The following is a 16,748-nucleotide window of genomic DNA, read 5'->3' as shown; positions in this document are numbered from 1 at the left end:
CCGCCTGCCTCTGCCTCCCGAGTGCTGGGATTAAAGGCCTGCGCCACCAGGCCGGCCCTTTAGAGAATTCTTAAATTCAAGATTAATTCTCTTTATAGATCTTAGTGAGACATATGAACTATTCATAAGACCATTCAATTCCATTTTAGAACTTGCACGGGGTGTGAATTGTGCTTGTTTCTGGAAGATTTTTCGTGTGCACTGTATGCACTAGAGCAGAAGACAGTAACAGGACAGTATTTTATACTTTAACTATGCTCCAATAAAAACAGTTGCCAGTTTTTTTCCTTAGACTCACAGTACCTGCCTTCTTACCTCATCTGTCTTTGCTGGCCATATGTAAAGAATTTAAACCAACTTTACTTAGGCAAAAACTTAGAAGAGAAATGAATACATTTCAGGAATCCAAATATAAATTGCTTTGTGTGATCAATAGTTTTAGATTAACAGTACCATACTTGAAGGGATAACTGAGAATGGACTTACAAATGAAGGGAAGTCATATCGCTGTATGTAATGGGAAATTCTGATGTCAGTTCATGTGTTTCATTTAGATGTCCCTGGTAGATTTGGGGAAGAAGCTTTTAGAAGCGGCACGAGCCGGTCAAGATGATGAAGTTCGCATTTTGATGGCAAATGGAGCTCCTTTTACTACAGACTGGGTAAAGAGTGATCTTAATGTTGTAGAATTGCTTTTATTCCTACCTCTTCTTCTGCTTCTCTCTTCCTCCCAGATAAAAGTTAATCTAGTATTTATGCTGAACCATTTCTTCAGCCCCTAATTAAATTCTTTTAAATTAATGGCTCATAATATTTTCTTGTTTTTGTTTGTTTGTTTTTTTTTTAAATTTATTTATTATATGTAAGTACACTGTAGCTGTCTTCAGACACTCCAGAGGAAGGAGTCAGATCTTGTTATGGAGGGCCGTGAGCCACCATGTGGTTGCTGGGAATTGAACTTGGAAGAGCAGTCAGTACTCTTAACTGCTGAGCCATCTCTCCAGCCCTCATATTATTTTTTTAATGATAGACATTATCCACTCTATGAATAAATGTTGTTTGTTTTAAAGATTCTGGACTATACTAGTTTGGTGTGATTATTCTCCCAGGGAGAGAATCAGTAATTCACAAAGTAACAAAGATGGAGCTTCTGCTGCTCCTGAAAAAAGAAGGAGAAAAAAAAGAGTTTGCATTTTGGTTGCTACTTGTAAAATTGTAAGGAGCGCTATCTTGGAGGCAGAGACAGGGAGATCTGTGTAGTAAACTTCAGGACATCCAAGGCTACTCAGTGAGACCCTGTGTACTGGCTAGTTTCGTGTCAACTTGACACAGCTGGAGTTATCACAGAGAAAGGAGCTTTAGTTGGGGAAATGCCTCCATGAGTTCCAGCTGTGGGGATTTTCTCAATTAGTGATCAAGGGGGAGAGGCCCCTTGTGGGTGGGACCATCTCTGGGCTGGTAGTATTAGGTTCTATAAGAGAGCAGGCTGAGTAAGCCAGGGGAAGCAAGCCAGTAAAGAACATCCCTCCATGGCCTCTGCATCAGCTCCTGCTTTCTGACCTGCTTGAGTTCCAGTCCTGACTTCCTTGGTGATGAACAGCAGTATGGAAATGTAAGCCGAATAAACCCTTTCCTCCCCAACTTGCTTCTTGGTCATGATGTTTGTACAGGAGTAGAAACCCTGACTAAGACACCCTGTCTGACAAAAACAGAAAAGAACAAAACAAAGAAAGAAAAAAAAAAAAAGAGAGGGATAGAAGAAAAGAGATGTGACTAAACCAACTAGAAAGAACAGAAAAGGAGCAATCTTTTACAAAATAGAAGGCAGAAGACACGCCTCTTCCTTTCTAGGGGAGAAGCAAAAGGGCTGGGTTTAGGAACTACATTAACTCTTTACTCATAACAATAGAAAAATCTGATCCCTCCCATGCCTATACCGGGTTTCTTCGTGTAGCCTTGACTGGCCTGGAACTTGCTCTGTAGACCAGACTGGTGTCAAACTCAGAGATCTGCCTCTGCCTCCCAAGTGCTGAGATTAAAGGTGTGTACCACCAGAAATTTCTGATTTTTAAGTTTTTGTTTTTATTCCTTGTTTTTAAATTTTTCATGTAATTTTTTTTTATTTTTAATTTTATACAAGCATCAATTCCTGCATGCCTTTCATCTACCTCCAAAAACTGCATCATGGTAAATCTTACTCCTCTATGAACTTTCTTTGTATTACTTTAAAGCAAATCCCAGGAACTGGCATTTCATCTATAAATATTACAGCATTTGTCTGTATCAGATAAGATGCTTTCACTAAAGAATTTCAAGGAAAGTGCTGAAGTAATCGAGGGAGGGCAGACGCCTGCCTTTGATCCCAGCTGCGGGAGGCAGAGGCAGGTGGGGCTCAGTTCAAGGCCAGTCTGCTCTACAGAAGCTAGTTCAGGACAATCAGAGCTACACAAAGATACTCCTGTCTTGAAAAACTAACCAAACACACAAAAACAAACAAGCAAACAAACACCAGTGAACCCAGAACACTGAATGTAAGCTGTGATCCAGAGAATTTGTTTTCTAGAAAGTTTGCTGCATTGAGATTTCTTTGTTAGCTTCCCCAGCTCACTAGCATGGGGTGCTGAAGACCTAGGAGTGCCTCAGGGCTAACACTGTAAGACAATATCTCAGAATGAGGATCTCTCATTCTGAGATAATAATAATATAATAATTATTATATTATTTATTAATAATATAATAATTATTATATTATTATAATAATTAATAATATAATTATTATTAATGAGGACCTCCTCTTCTCCCTGCAAAGAAATGACTTGATGTGAATGAGGGAGAGAGGTAAAAGTTTATTGAAGAGAATTTGGAATCACAAGCAAGTCTTGTATATTTGATGTCTGAATTCACAAACACCATGTACCCTACATGCCAAGAACCGAATGTGAAGTTTCTTTGGACCAAAGTTCTTTCAGTGTACCTGGGAGAAGCAAATGCATATTCCCTAGAGAAACCTACTTTTTAAAATCCCAGCTTCATATCCACTAATAACCTTTCAAGGAAAGTGAGCTGAAAGAACCTGACAGCAGACTGACCTGCTGAGGATTGTAGGTAACACTCAGTAACAAGTTAGAGACAGCTGCAGCCACCTTAGAGAGCCGATGGAGGAAATCAGGGTGTACAAACACAGTAGAAAATGTAATTCATATCAGGAGCTGTGAAAGATGCCAAGAACATTGTCCATAGTGACAAAGATGGGACAGCCCAGAGCTCATCAGTCTCGTAGACCCACAAATCGAGTGTGGGTCAGGGTGAAATAGTTTGAAATACATCCTAGAATTTCCAGAATCGATAAACGCCCACAAATTCAAGTAACCCAACCAATTTTTAGCAGAATCAAGTTGTTGGAAATTCATGCTTATGAGAGCTTTCTCAGTTGGTTGAGAGCACTTGTTGCTCTTGTAGAGGACCTGGGCTCATTGCTCAGTTCCCACACGGCAGCTCACAACTGCCTCAAACTCCTATTCCAGAGGATTCTTCTCGCCTCCACAGGCATTGCGCACATATGGTGCACAGACATACATATAGGAAAAAACACTCATACACAAAAATAATTTCTTTTTAAAGAAAATACATACTAGATATATCATCATGATGCCGTAACAGTACATGAAGACAGAAGGATCATAAATATCACAGTATCTAAGAAATTCTTGTGGGTCAGTAATAACAGACAGATGACTCAGTGGTACTTCACCAAGATAAAGTTTGAATGGCCAGGAGATACAAAGCAGTGTTCAATTTGTTCAGTAAATGAGAAATAAAGCCAGAAGTTTCCTGGGATTTGCCACATCTACCAGGTTAGCGAAGTAAGGTCTGGAGTGCAACCTGGGTGAGGCGATCAAAAGAAGGTGAACTGATTTAGCCATTTTGGAGGACAGCTTGACAAAGCTTAGTAAATTTTAACATGTGTATGTTCTTTGTAACAGTTGAGCTTCTAGAATACACAAGAAAATCTTATTTATGTGCTTGAGTTAGTAGAAGACCCTGTGTAGCAGAAATATCTATAATAAAGCTGGGAACAAAACCGTGTTTATCAGCTGATTAGTTGAATTAGTTGTGGCTTTTCTGGAGTGGACTATTGTAGAGAGTTAGTGTGCTACATTCTTGGCCATTACATGAATGCTTCTTGTAAACATAGTAAGCAGTAGAGAAGTCACAAGTACAAGTGGTAGGACTTAGTTAACTTCAAAACAGACCAAAGAACACCATTATAACTGAGACAAGTTGAAACAAAGAAATGCTTGTTAAACAATTCTGACTAGGGACTGGGGACTCGGGAGTGGTAAATGCTTGCCATGAAAGCATGCCCTTGGTTTAGGTCCTGAACTCGTACCACACACATCCATAGTAAAACTGATTTCTTTTTTGAATAGCATTTTCCTGAGGGACAAGGGAAGGGCTTGTGATTAGGGAGCAACATGTGGGGGGACTTTAGTATACATGTTATGTGTACTTTTTCTTTCATTGTGAGCCCAAAAGAAAAAGTCTTAAGAATAACAGAAATTCAAAGTAGACCTCAGAACCTCTCTAAGTAAATCTCAGTGGTTGTTCAATGGACTGCTAAAGACTTTAATTAAATACAGAATTTGAAAGATAAGAGACCAGTTATATGAAAATGCAAGGCATGGAAAAGGATTATTCAGTAATCTCTTTTGATCTGTGTAGGTCTCTTAAAACCTCTGTAAAAATAAATGACTTTTTGTTGTAATAAAATAATTATTTTTAAAGTTTGCCTTGTATTATGTCACTTGTGTGTTAGAGGCAAAGTGGTGACCTCTTGCACTTCTAGTTCTTTTATGGTACCTTACTGTAAAAACATTAACTGAAACCAGAACATGAAGGTCTTAGAACAATGTGGTCCATAGGATGTGATTTAAAAACTGAGGTGATGGGCTGGAGAGATGGCTCAGTGGGTAAGAGCACTCTTCCGAAGGTCCGGAGTTCAAATTCCAGCAACCACATGGTGGCTCATAACCATCCGTAACAAGATCTGACTCCCTCTTCTGGAGTGTCTGAAGACAGCTACAGTGTACTTACATATAATAAATAAATAAATCTTAAACAAACAAACAAACAAACTCAGAAACATCTTTAAAAAAAAATACATAAATAAAAACCGAGGTGATGGCTCAGAGGTTAAGACCGCTTGTTGCTCTTGCAGAGGACCTAGGCTCAATTCCTTGTACCTCCTTGCTGACTCACAACTGTCTATTACCCTAGTTCTTGGGGCTATGTCCCATTATATTCAGGCAAAGTATTCATACACATAAAGTAAAATTAATACATCGAAAATTAAAAAAGCCAGAGGTGCTGTTTAACAGTGACAGCCTTGCAAATTTTATGATAATGGTGAAATATCTCTTTTAACATTTTTGACTGGTAATCAGAGTTAGTGGACTTTTTTGTTCTTAATGCATGTAATATAATGTAAGCTAAATTTTACCTATTTAGATATATGCCTCTGATGCAAATTTCTTCATTTTCAGATCATAGTTATTTCTAACTATTTAAACAATTTATTATTTATATACATTGGTGTTTTGCATGCATGTATGTCTGTGTAAGTGTGTTAGATCCTCTGGAACTGGGGTTATAGACAGTTGTGAACTGCCATGTCGGTGCTGGGAGTTGAATCCAGGTCCTGGAAGTGCACCCATGTTAGTCACTGAGCTCCAGCTCCCTTAGCTCTGACTATTACTCAAATCAATTCTAGTTTTTCTGTTAGTAATAAAGAGCTAGGCATGCTAGAATCCTTATAGGCACTTAGGAGGCTGAGACACCATCTCTAGCTCGAGGCCTGAAACCTTGTCTAAAAGTAGAGCAAGGGAGAGGAGCAAGAAGAAGAAGAGAATGTGAATGAAAGGAATCACTGACTTTTCCCACACTAATACATGTATGGGATTTCTGTGAAGATAAGCTTGAGTAGAGTAATTTCTTTTGATGTTTGAATTACTATATATACAATGTAATATGCTTCACTGTTTAAAAATATAGAATAGTTTATAGTAGAATTGTATTAAAAGCAACTAAAAATCCGGACTTTGTTTTTGTATGTGTGTGTATGTGTACATATGCATGCATGTGTTTCTTGTTACAGTTGGGAACTTCTCCACTTCATCTGGCCGCACAGTATGGACATTACTCTACCACAGAGGTTCTTCTCCGAGCCGGTGTAAGTAGAGATGCCAGGACCAAAGTGGACCGGACACCTCTGCACATGGCGGCTTCTGAGGGCCATGCCAGCATAGTAGAAGTTTTGCTTAAGGTATGTCTTTTCTTTTTGGACTGAGGTTTTAAAAAAAATCTAAACCCCACAAAAACGTTTTAAGATGAGAAAGGAGATGAGTTTTATTAAGTGCCCATTTTTTGTTTGACTATTGATAGAGCATTTGTTATAGATGCATGTAAGTCTGTCAAATGAATATTGCCTTAAGGTTTTCTTCGGAGGGAAAAACCTACCCACAGATGTGTTCTCAGTTAAGAGTCAACCATTGAGAGTTAGCCTTTTGGGTGAAGAACTCCAGCTTTGCCTTAATACAGTCAGAATCCTTATGCAGGGAAGATTAGTACTGGATGGTTAGCAAACAGATTAATGAGTAATTAAATTCGGGTTTATCTTCAGTCATCTAAATGTCAAAAGCTCACACAGGAGATGCTGGAGCAGAGTAACGTCCATTATTCTTGACCCCTTTTACCCTAGCTTGTAGATTAACTCAGGCGAAAGAAATGCAAGGAAGTATGGTGTAAATCATCATGGGTAGTCCTAGATATTTTAAGGCTGTGTTAAACAGTACAAACTTATATTAATATTTAATTAGTGCATTGAAGCGGTATCATTTCAACCTGAGAGCAGACTAGGAATCTTTCCTGAGCTGTTTCATGTTCTGTGTTGTATTGAACTCCAGTGCTTACATACACAAAGCACACATGTACCCTCACTAGCTGCAGCATGCTGAGTATATGACAGTGCCATACACAGCTTCCTCTGATTCCTTAGGTTGTTCTTGTTTGGAAAGCAAAGGGTACATATATTTAATTGTAAGAGATCACTCACCATAAACCATTAAAGAGTTTTGGAGACAAACTCAGTGCTGCCCCTCACCTGGTAGGCCACTTCAGCTCTGTGTGCCCCTATCCGAGTACTAGACGCACAATTATCTTATTTCAAGAACTCAGAAGAAAAGTAGCTAGGAAAATCAGCATGATAGAAAAATGATTAAGTGGCAGATAACTGATGATTACTGAACATGTATTTAATACCTCTCCCCCCAAAATTAAAGGAGCTTTTACTTGCTTAAAAGCATTGTGGCTAGTACTTTCATATCAGGGATTCTTTATATTTCCTATCTTGAAATATTACTGATTTTGAAATATCTTTTAGCATGGTGCTGACGTCAATGCAAAGGATATGTTAAAGATGACAGCTCTGCATTGGGCAACAGAACATAATCATCAAGAGGTGGTGGAGCTTTTAATCAAATATGGTGCTGATGTACACACGCAGAGTAAATTTTGTAAAACTGCATTTGATATTTCAATAGACAATGGAAATGAAGATTTAGCAGAGATATTACAGGTAACTTGGCTTTGAGTTTAAGAAAACGTGAAGGCAGCTTGCAGCCAGATGCTCTGTCTTCCAGCTTTTCCTCCTGGGCTCAGTTCTCTTGAATGGCCATGTTCTCTCCACTTCTGCTCATTACTGTCTGTACAGTGGAAGGTTAGAGAAGGCGCTAACCTGTGCTTTCAGTTTCTGAGCTCCCTTTCTGGACATTTAATTATTTTTTTGCACATTTGAATATTATGTTATATCAAAACAATTGTAAACTACTTTATAAAGAAATTAGTACCTCCTGGATGTGTGATATAGTTTGTTCTTTTAAAATTTTGTTTAAAAAATTAAAATTTAGTGTGTGTGTGTGTGATCAGGCATGCGTGTATGTTCACATGCACATGATATTTGGGTTGGGAGTGGGTGTGCATGTGGGCCAGAGAGTAACTGTGGATGGAGTCACTTCTCTCTTAATCTTCACGTGGGTTCTGGGGACTGAACCAAGGTCTTCAAGCTTCTATGGCAAGCACTTTTAACTACTGAACCATCCTGAACCCCCTTTTCATTTTAAACCTACTTTGTTTAACAATGATATATTTACATTTTACATTTTAAAAAATGGGATGTAGCAAGTGGTATGTTTCGCTGAGCAGGATGTTCATTTGTTGGGGTTTCGATGCCCAGGAATTTGAGTGCAAAGCTTTACTTCAGTCTATTTTAAGGATTGAGCTGATTTGACACTTGGTTTCCATTCCTACCAAGATGTTCTTTTTCCCTTTCATCTCTTTCCAGTGGTACAGCTTTTAGGAGTTTCCCCAGGCAGCCCCCCTCCCCTCTACCCCCTGTCTCTTCCCTCAGCACCTCCAATATGGCTGAAGCTTCAGTGGCAAAAAAGCGGTAGATACCAAAGCAGACACATCTGATTAAAAGTGGCAAAACTGCCAAGGTTTTGTGATATAAGTGACAGAGTCTATTATTCTGGCTTCTTTCTTTCCCTTTTACCATCTATAAAAATGAAACAAACAACTATTTGTAGATTTAGTTATGGCTGACTTTTCTGGTAACTGGAATTACTTTTCCCTTGTCTTCTTGTCTTGTTCTCAGTAGGACTCTCTAAGATTACCTGACTCCATTAAACGTTCACAACTTTATTGTAAGATGTGTTATGTGCTGGGAAGTAATGAGTCGTACCTTGACTCTCATTTTTCATATCTGGGAATATAATTTAAGAGTTGAGATTTAAAGATTGAGAATAACTAAATGGGAAGGCCATACTTTAATATGTCATGTTATGCATTACCTAATGTGATAGAAATAATTTAAATACTTCTACAGAACAATAGACTATCTTGCGTTGCATTCTGTGAGAATCTTTGAGATTCTTACTAATTTCTTGTTCAGCAAGGTTTGCTGTTTCCACAGCAGGCCTTAGGGGATGACTCATCCCTATACATACTGCTGTGCCCTCAGAGGTCCAGTATCATCTTCCCATTGCATCGTGGGGCTTTCCTGAGAGACTGTTTCTTCATGTGTATGTTTATATACTACATTGAGAACCTATCCCAGACGTGCTGCCTGGAATTCTGAAAATACTGTGATAATTTGTTCCCCAGATTGCCATGCAGAACCAAATCAACACCAACCCGGAGAGTCCTGACACTGTGACAATACACGCTGCCACACCACAGTTCATCATTGGACCCGGAGGGGTGGTGAACCTTACAGGTCTGGTATCTAAGGCAGCAGGTATTAAGATGCATGTAGGATAGCTGCTAGGATGTTAAGCTAGTAGGTATTCATCAGTTTAAGGAAGGACTGTTGGAGAATGAGGGCAAGAGTACCATCCACTCTTTTGGTCTCCTAGTTATTTACAAACACCATTTGCTAAGATAAACGAATCTAAAGAAAAGCAGTCTTACATGGTGCATAACAGTATTACCTTTCCCAAACTAATGCTATCTGGTGTCGGTTAACATTTTAGTGAGATTGGAAGATGAGTAGGGTACATGGAATTAAGTACCCTAAAATGTGAATTCTGTTTTTTTCTCTCCTAGATGAAACAGGAGTATCTGCTGTTCAGTTTGGAAACTCCTCTACGTCAGTATTAGCTACATTAGCTGCCTTAGCGGAAGCATCTGCCCCATTGTCCAATTCTTCAGAAACTCCAGGTTAGAAAACAAGTGAGGTTTATGCACTGACTGGTTTCACTCTGTTGAGGTTTCCCTCTGGGCTTAGTACTTTAGAATCCTGTTTAAGAAATCTCTTCAGAGTTTATTGCAATAATGTTTTGTTTTCTTCAAGAGTCCTACTTAGAATTGGTATTCACCTCTGCAGTTCTTTCAGAATTGGTTGGCTACACTTCTTGTTACTTGCTTATATATTATTAATTAAAGTTACTATTTCTGATTTTTATTTTTGTGTCAGCCACCAGTAAGAGGCAAAGTCCTTATCCCATCCTTATTAAAAAGTAAATAAGGAGACTGCGGGTCCCAGTGCTTACAGAGCTAGGAATCTAACAGAGGACTAAAGTGGAATAAAATTGTGCTCACCTAACATGAAGTAGGGTGGGAGCATCCACTGCTCAGCATTCCCTGAGTGTAGTCATGTGTCCCATCTTGCCAGAGCATGGGCTTACAAGGGCAAGAGCAATCATAATGAAGTTTTTGCAGAGTTGGCATGGGGAGACACTAAGTGTGAATAGAGCAGACAGTCAGGAGGTGTGCTCCTGAGGGGCACACAGGCAAAGAGATGCAGTCTCAGATTTAGGTGCTACATGCTCAGGGTTTTTGAGGTACGGGGTTTTCATGGGCTATCTCTTTGGGTAAGAGCATTTGCTGTGCAAACACGAGGACCTGAGTTTGAAGCCTCAGCTCCCATATGAAAAGCCAGGTAGGGCTGCATATACCTGTAACCCCAGCATTGGGAGGACAGATATAGGTAGATTTCTATAACTGACTTGCCAGCCAATCTAGCCAAAGGGTAAACTTCAGGTCAGTGAGAGACCTTCTTTTAAGCCAATAAGGTAGACACATACACCTTACAACCTGCCTTAGCTTCTTCCTTGGGGTGCAGGCACGTGAGTGTGCACACGCATGCACACACACAGAGCACCCCATAGCTTTTCAGAAAGCTTTATTTTGTAGCTCTAGCCTTCAAACCTGCAACTTTTCTTTGCTTAGTTCTTCTCTGTGGACCAATTATATATAATCAAATAGAAATCTATGATTTTCCTTCTCTTTGTATTTAAAAACTTGTGTTAGATGTATTTGAAAAATATGAAGTGTCTAATGGTGGTTGAAAATGATGTTTCTCAAAGTGAAGTTTGCACTAGGAAACTTTTATATATTATATTTTTGGTCTGTTCCAAAATAGGATAATGAGACTTCAGTCTTAGGGATAAGTGACTGGGTCACTTGAGTCTCTTTTGCTTTTTTTGTTCTTAATCTCAGGTTAGATTATAGGATTCTACCTTCAAACTGTTAGGTTATTCTGTGACGTAATTTCTTTCTCTCTCTCTCTCTCTCTCTCTCTCTCTCTCTCTCTCTCTCTCTCTCTTTTTGGTTTATCTTTTTTGGTTTTTCGAGACAGGGTTTCTCTGTGTAGCCCTGGCTGTCTTGGAACTCACTCTATAGACCAGGCTGGCCTCGAACTCAGAAATCCCCCTGCCTCTGCCTCCCAAGTGCTGGGATTAAAGGCGTGCGCCACCACACCCAGCTTTTGTGTGTGTGTGTGTGTGTGTGTGTGACATAATTTCTGTTTCTTGTAAATATTTCTACATGAAAGTGTTCAGTCTTGGTACTTCGTGAGGAAAGTTTTTTCTTCTAACCTTCCTTCAGCTTGTGGCATGGTGATTTAGCCTCAAAGGCACTACCACTGTCTGCCTTTCCTCATCCCAGCCTGACAATTACAGCACACCAGTGAATGGTTAGGATGCTACAGCTACTTCTTATTAGGTCCATTTGTCCACACATGCACACACTTTATATCTATAATCTTTTTTTTTTTTTTTTTTTAAGATTTATTTATTTATTTATTTATTATATGTGTGTATACTGTAGCTGTCTTCAGACACTCCAGAAGAGGGCATCAGATTTTTGTTACAGATGGTTGTGAGCCACCATGTGGTTGCTGGGATTTGAACTCAGGACCTTTGGAAGAGCAGTCGGTGCTCTTAACCGCTAAGTCATCTCACCAGCCCTATATCTACAATCTTGTAAAGTTTTAAGGTTGCTTTTTTCTTAGATATTCCAACATTTGGCTATTAGATTGTTCTTTAGCTTTGGTATGTGTACTTTGTCTTCTATAATTGTCTTCCTATTAATTTTTTCATAAATATTTTACCATCACACAACTTAAAGGAGCTTTTTAGATGAAAGGCAGGAACTATTATCTTAATGGCAGCCACTGCTAACAGAGATGAAAGGTCCTGGGTTGAGCCTTGACTGTGTGATCTCAGAAGTGTCTTATGTATGCTGAAGCTTTTAAATAGTAGTACTTGTAGTTAGTATTCAACCCGTGAGTGTTTCTTTTTCATATGGATATTTAAAGAGAAATCAAAGCAATAGTGTACTGAAGGCTTTCATAATTATTTTATTGAATATATTGCTATTTTGTGCTCTCTATTTTGTTTTATGACTAGTTTCCTGAAATCATCTTAATGTGCTTGGTAACAAAGTGTAATTATTGCTTAAGGCAAACAAAATCATGAGAACACTCAAAGGCTTGTTTGCATTTGGGTTTTCCTGGGTTTATTTTGTGACTCTGAGAGGCAATAACACTGTTGTAGGATTGGAGCCAGGCTTTTTGTCAGATCTGCTTTGAAAACCAGTTGTGGACAGATACATCTCTCATTTCATGCCAGGAATCTCTGATGTGATACTTTGGGAGCACACCGATATCCTGATCGCCAGAACAATTCACCAGTGCATTTGACACCTACTAGTGACACTTGTTTGAGTCAGTTATAATTGCCATTGCTCAGCCCTTCCTTCTCCTGTGTTAATTAGTGTACTCTTCTGAAAAAACAAAACAAAACAAAACAAAACGCTTTCATTCCTTTTAAGTGTGTTGTTATTATGGAGGTTTGAAACGTTCACTCCAGTGCACTCATTGCTCAGTTCACCGCAGAAGGCAGACAATACATGTGTCTTCTGTTGTTTACAGCTGTTCTGTTACTTTCACTTATGTTTTACACATAAGCATTTTAGTGACTTGTATACCATTGTATGATGACCACAATCTATTTACTGCCAATGAGTATTTGGTTATCTCTAGTTTTACTTTTTAGTAGCTACAGTAAAGCTGTTAGGATGTTAGTGAACATGCCTTTATGCACACATTTTTTTTTTTTAAGGCAAGGCAAAGGCAAAGTTTCTAATGGTTAGAATTCTCTATGCACCTCTTAGAAATTATTGAGAGCTTATTTTGGAGCTTGGTTTATGCAAACTTTGAATTATACATTGCTGTATAGTGCCAGGTATGTTTGCTGCTTACTAAAGTGTCCTTGTTCACTCAGTCCAAAGGGAATCCTGTTTGTTCTACATATCCTTTAATACATAAATATGTTTAGAGTACAATCATAAAGTTCTCCTTTGAATTGTGTAATTTTATTAAGAAGTAGATAAAACCTTTGTTATTACCTAACGTGATCTTTTATTGTACTTCGTGTAAAGAAGTACAATATAGAGAAGTGAAGAAGGGAGGTTATTAAAATACAGTCCTAAAAAGATGGCTGGAACTCAATTATAAATTGTGAGACTTGCGATCAGCTACTTATATTGATGTCTACATTACCATTGGTGGTGACCATGCAAAACTTATCCTGTTTGAGAGATACAAAGCAAAATGAATTTCTGTTCATGTTCAATGATTTTTTTTTTCTTTTCCTCCCCCCCTCTAGTAGTGGCCACAGAGGAAGTGGTTACCGCAGAATCTGTGGATGGTGCAATTCAGCAAGTAGTTAGCTCAGGGGGTCAGCAAGTCATCACGATAGTTACAGATGGAATCCAGCTGGGGAATTTGCACTCCATCCCAACCAGTGGGATGGGCCAGCCCATCATTGTGACGATGCCCGATGGACAGCAAGGTGAGTTCAGATGTCTGCAGGAAGTCTGTCTGTGTTCAGTGCTCAGGACACTCACATATGTACTGAATTGTTCTTGTGTAGCCTTTTACAATGGTTATAATTCTCTGATTTTTATTTACTTGGGCTAGTCAAAATTAGCTTTCTATGAGCACTCAGTAGATGGAATTAACCTCAAAGTATTCTGTTTGGAAAATGAACTTTATTGTCACAAACAATACACAAATTATTGAGGGTAAGCATTGGACAATTTTCTAGACCATTTTATGCAATTCTGATATCCTGAGAATTTAAAAAATACCATGTAAGAGAAATTACTAAAAGTACAAGTTGAGGTTGCAGAGCTTGAGAAATGTGGGGAGCTGGGAGGCAGAGCTCTGGACATTTGGAGACAGGAATGCAAGAGGATGTTCCTGTTGTCAACATGGTGGGGGTCTTGTCTGTAAGACCAGAAGCCTGCACTGCAGTTATATCCAAGCCACAAAATGTTGAGTCGAACTTGAGAGAACTACGCTCGGTATGCTCATGTAAGCTGTATTCTCTTTCCAGTGGTACTTCTGATTAACCATATTCATATTTAAAGTGTTTGCGTACCCACATGAACATTTTAGCATAGGATATTAACTAACTTAGGGAAGCAGCCAAGATATGATTGGTCACTGATGGGTAACTAGGACACTTGTTTTAATGAAGTGGATTTAAAAAACAAACAAACAAAAAACAGAAAGGGAATGCTGGTCATACTAAAACTGAGCCTGAGGACATGAGACAGGTAGGTATTTGGAAGCTTGGAGAACACCAATCTGTTGACTACAGGGTGACTGGGGTCCTGTTCTCTGGTATATCAGTACAATATGTAGCTATTGAAACCATGACCCAGTGCTGAACCCTAGAAAGAAGGCCTTAAACTCAGAGGCATTCTTCAAGAGCGCAGTATGATGTACACGCTGCATCTAAGTTTGAACATGAGCAGTTGAGTACAAGTTGTCTCATACACATGAAGTGAATGTACCCCATCAGCTCAGTCAAGAAGACAGATCTCCTCAGAGCCCTCCTTCCCCTCCTCTCCTCTTGCTTCCACTGTAGCCTGCATGCGTGAGAATCTAGCACTACATCTTTAACCTGTCAGGTTCCAGAAATACTCCTAACGTCTATCCCTTGACCAGTAATGGAGAGGTCTGTGTCCCTTTTGGAAAAAGGTTTCTTCTTGGTGCTGAGAGCACATCTGGATTCAGGAATAGATTGACCAATCAAAACATTTCTACCTGTTGCCCTTTGATACCTCCAAGATAACTGTTTTTACGATATGATCAAATTCAGTAGAGGGAGGTACATGAAGGATATGGGCATATTTGACAGCACAGTTTTCTATAGGTTACAGGAGGGCAGATGTGACACATGGCATCCTGTTCCTGTGTGTACATGCTGTTCTGTGTACATGCTCACACTCATATATGTGTACCATGCTTCTGAGGGGAATTCCTGCCTTACCGGCTCTAGGAAAACTAGAGTTCTTCTGCCTTCTAATCCTAGCACAAGCTGGCTGAGAATCTGCCGTTGCATGTGACTCCTAGGGATGTATCCATGAGACGTACCTGAATTGGCTTATGAGTCTCACCTGGGCTTTGGTAGTGTGCTTTTCTGAGCAGCAGTAGACTGGTGTGAATACTAGAAGGGTTGAGTTGGGTGCTGGGGTCCAGCGGAATTAGGCCATGGCAAAGGCTGAAATCACAAGTCTGGTGGCACTTTCACTGGCTCCCACAGACGGTCTCAAGGCCATGTGTCAGTGCTGTAAGCTGCTCCCAGAGGAGGGTAAGGGACATGTGGGCATCAGTTGTTTCATATGGATGAACAGACGCTACTTTGAGGTATTCAGGAACCAGGGACAATCTAGCTTTTTTTTTTTTTTTTTTGGTTTTTCGAGACAGGGTTTCTCTATAGCCCTGGCTGTCCTGGAACTCACTTTGTAGACCAGGCTGGCCTCGAACTCAGAAATCCTCCTGCCTCTGCCTCCCGAGTGCTGGGATTAAAGGCGTGCGCCACCACGCCCGGCGACAATCTAGCTTTAAGTGTGGCAAACTTATTACTTGCAACTTGGGCTTCTGTGGAAAGTCTACCAAATTAGTTGACTTGCCAAGGATGGTCAGAAAAAAAATCAAGTTATATTTTCTATTAATAGCAAGAAGATTTCAAAGCTGTGAAACTACTTTTCTGTCGCATATAAACTTTACTAGCATGATGTGTTTGCACTGTGGCCAGGCAAGAGGATCCCATGCCTGGGCACAGGCTACTTCCTGAGATACCCTTAGCTCCTTATCCACACGCTGAAGACCAGCTTCTTAGAGACCATGCTACACTTTTGGAATATAGTGCCATCATGAGCCTTCTCCCTCAGGGACCTCCCACTGAAGAGTTTTATAGCATTTACCCCATTATAGAAACAGATAGAAGAAACCACAAGCCTTATAGCTAGACTCTGTAGGCAGTGTTAGCTTTAACAGTTTGCTAGAGTTCTTGATTTCTACTTCTGGCACAACTTTTCTAGGTTTCAGTATGGTAATGTGGAGCCAATAATTATGAAGGAATATGACTGGTGTGGTCTGTTCCATTTGTAGAATATGGATAGAAAGCCAGACCTGTTAGTACCTGATCCTACAGCTCACTGGGCCACCTTATATCCACCTTACATCCACATGTATAACCTCATTGCATGTGCCATCAGAGTTAAGTACCTTTAGATGTGTTGCAGCAGACTGACTGTGACTGCAGCAGTAACATCATTCAGAGGCAGATAGTGTTAGGATGATGCCTACGTGACCTCCATCAGTGTCCAAGTGTTGGGATGATGCCTAGGTGACCTCCATCAGTGTCCAGATTGTCGTCATGGCCACTGAGCATTTGAACAGAGTGGAGATGAAGAGTGAGGGCAACGCTCAGGCATGGAGCAAGTGTTTAAGTTACAGGAAGCAGGGGCTGGTGAGATGGCTCAGTGGGTAAGAGCACCCGACTGCTCTTCCAAAGGTCCTGAGTTCAAATCCCAGCAACCACATGGTGGCTCAC

General features: G+C 39.8%; 1 protein-coding gene across 7 annotated transcripts in view; it reads left to right on the top strand.

The window, feature by feature from the left end:
- Gabpb1 (GA binding protein transcription factor subunit beta 1) overlaps nucleotides 1-16,748 on the top strand; it is a 48,646-nt gene that overhangs the window by 16,539 nt on the left and 15,359 nt on the right. For 4 of the 7 annotated variants that reach the window (XM_021193082.2, XM_029536251.1, XM_029536254.1 and 1 more), the window contains exons 2-7: nucleotides 555-662; nucleotides 6,155-6,322; nucleotides 7,439-7,633; nucleotides 9,220-9,331; nucleotides 9,661-9,774; nucleotides 13,506-13,691. In XM_021193082.2, the coding sequence (XP_021048741.1) occupies nucleotides 555-662; nucleotides 6,155-6,322; nucleotides 7,439-7,633; nucleotides 9,220-9,331; nucleotides 9,661-9,774; nucleotides 13,506-13,691 (883 nt within the window). The remainder of the gene's footprint in view (nucleotides 1-554; nucleotides 663-6,154; nucleotides 6,323-7,438; nucleotides 7,634-9,219; nucleotides 9,332-9,660; nucleotides 9,775-13,505; nucleotides 13,692-16,748) is intronic. The other 3 variants (XM_021193083.2, XM_029536252.1, XM_029536253.1) reach the window with 2 other exon arrangements.

Source organism: Mus pahari, chromosome 3 (assembly GCF_900095145.1).
Source record: "Mus pahari chromosome 3, PAHARI_EIJ_v1.1, whole genome shotgun sequence".
Classification (NCBI taxonomy): Eukaryota; Metazoa; Chordata; class Mammalia; order Rodentia; family Muridae; genus Mus; species Mus pahari.
Note: the sequence above shows the minus strand (reverse complement) of the source record. Positions and strands in the feature narration are given on the sequence as shown.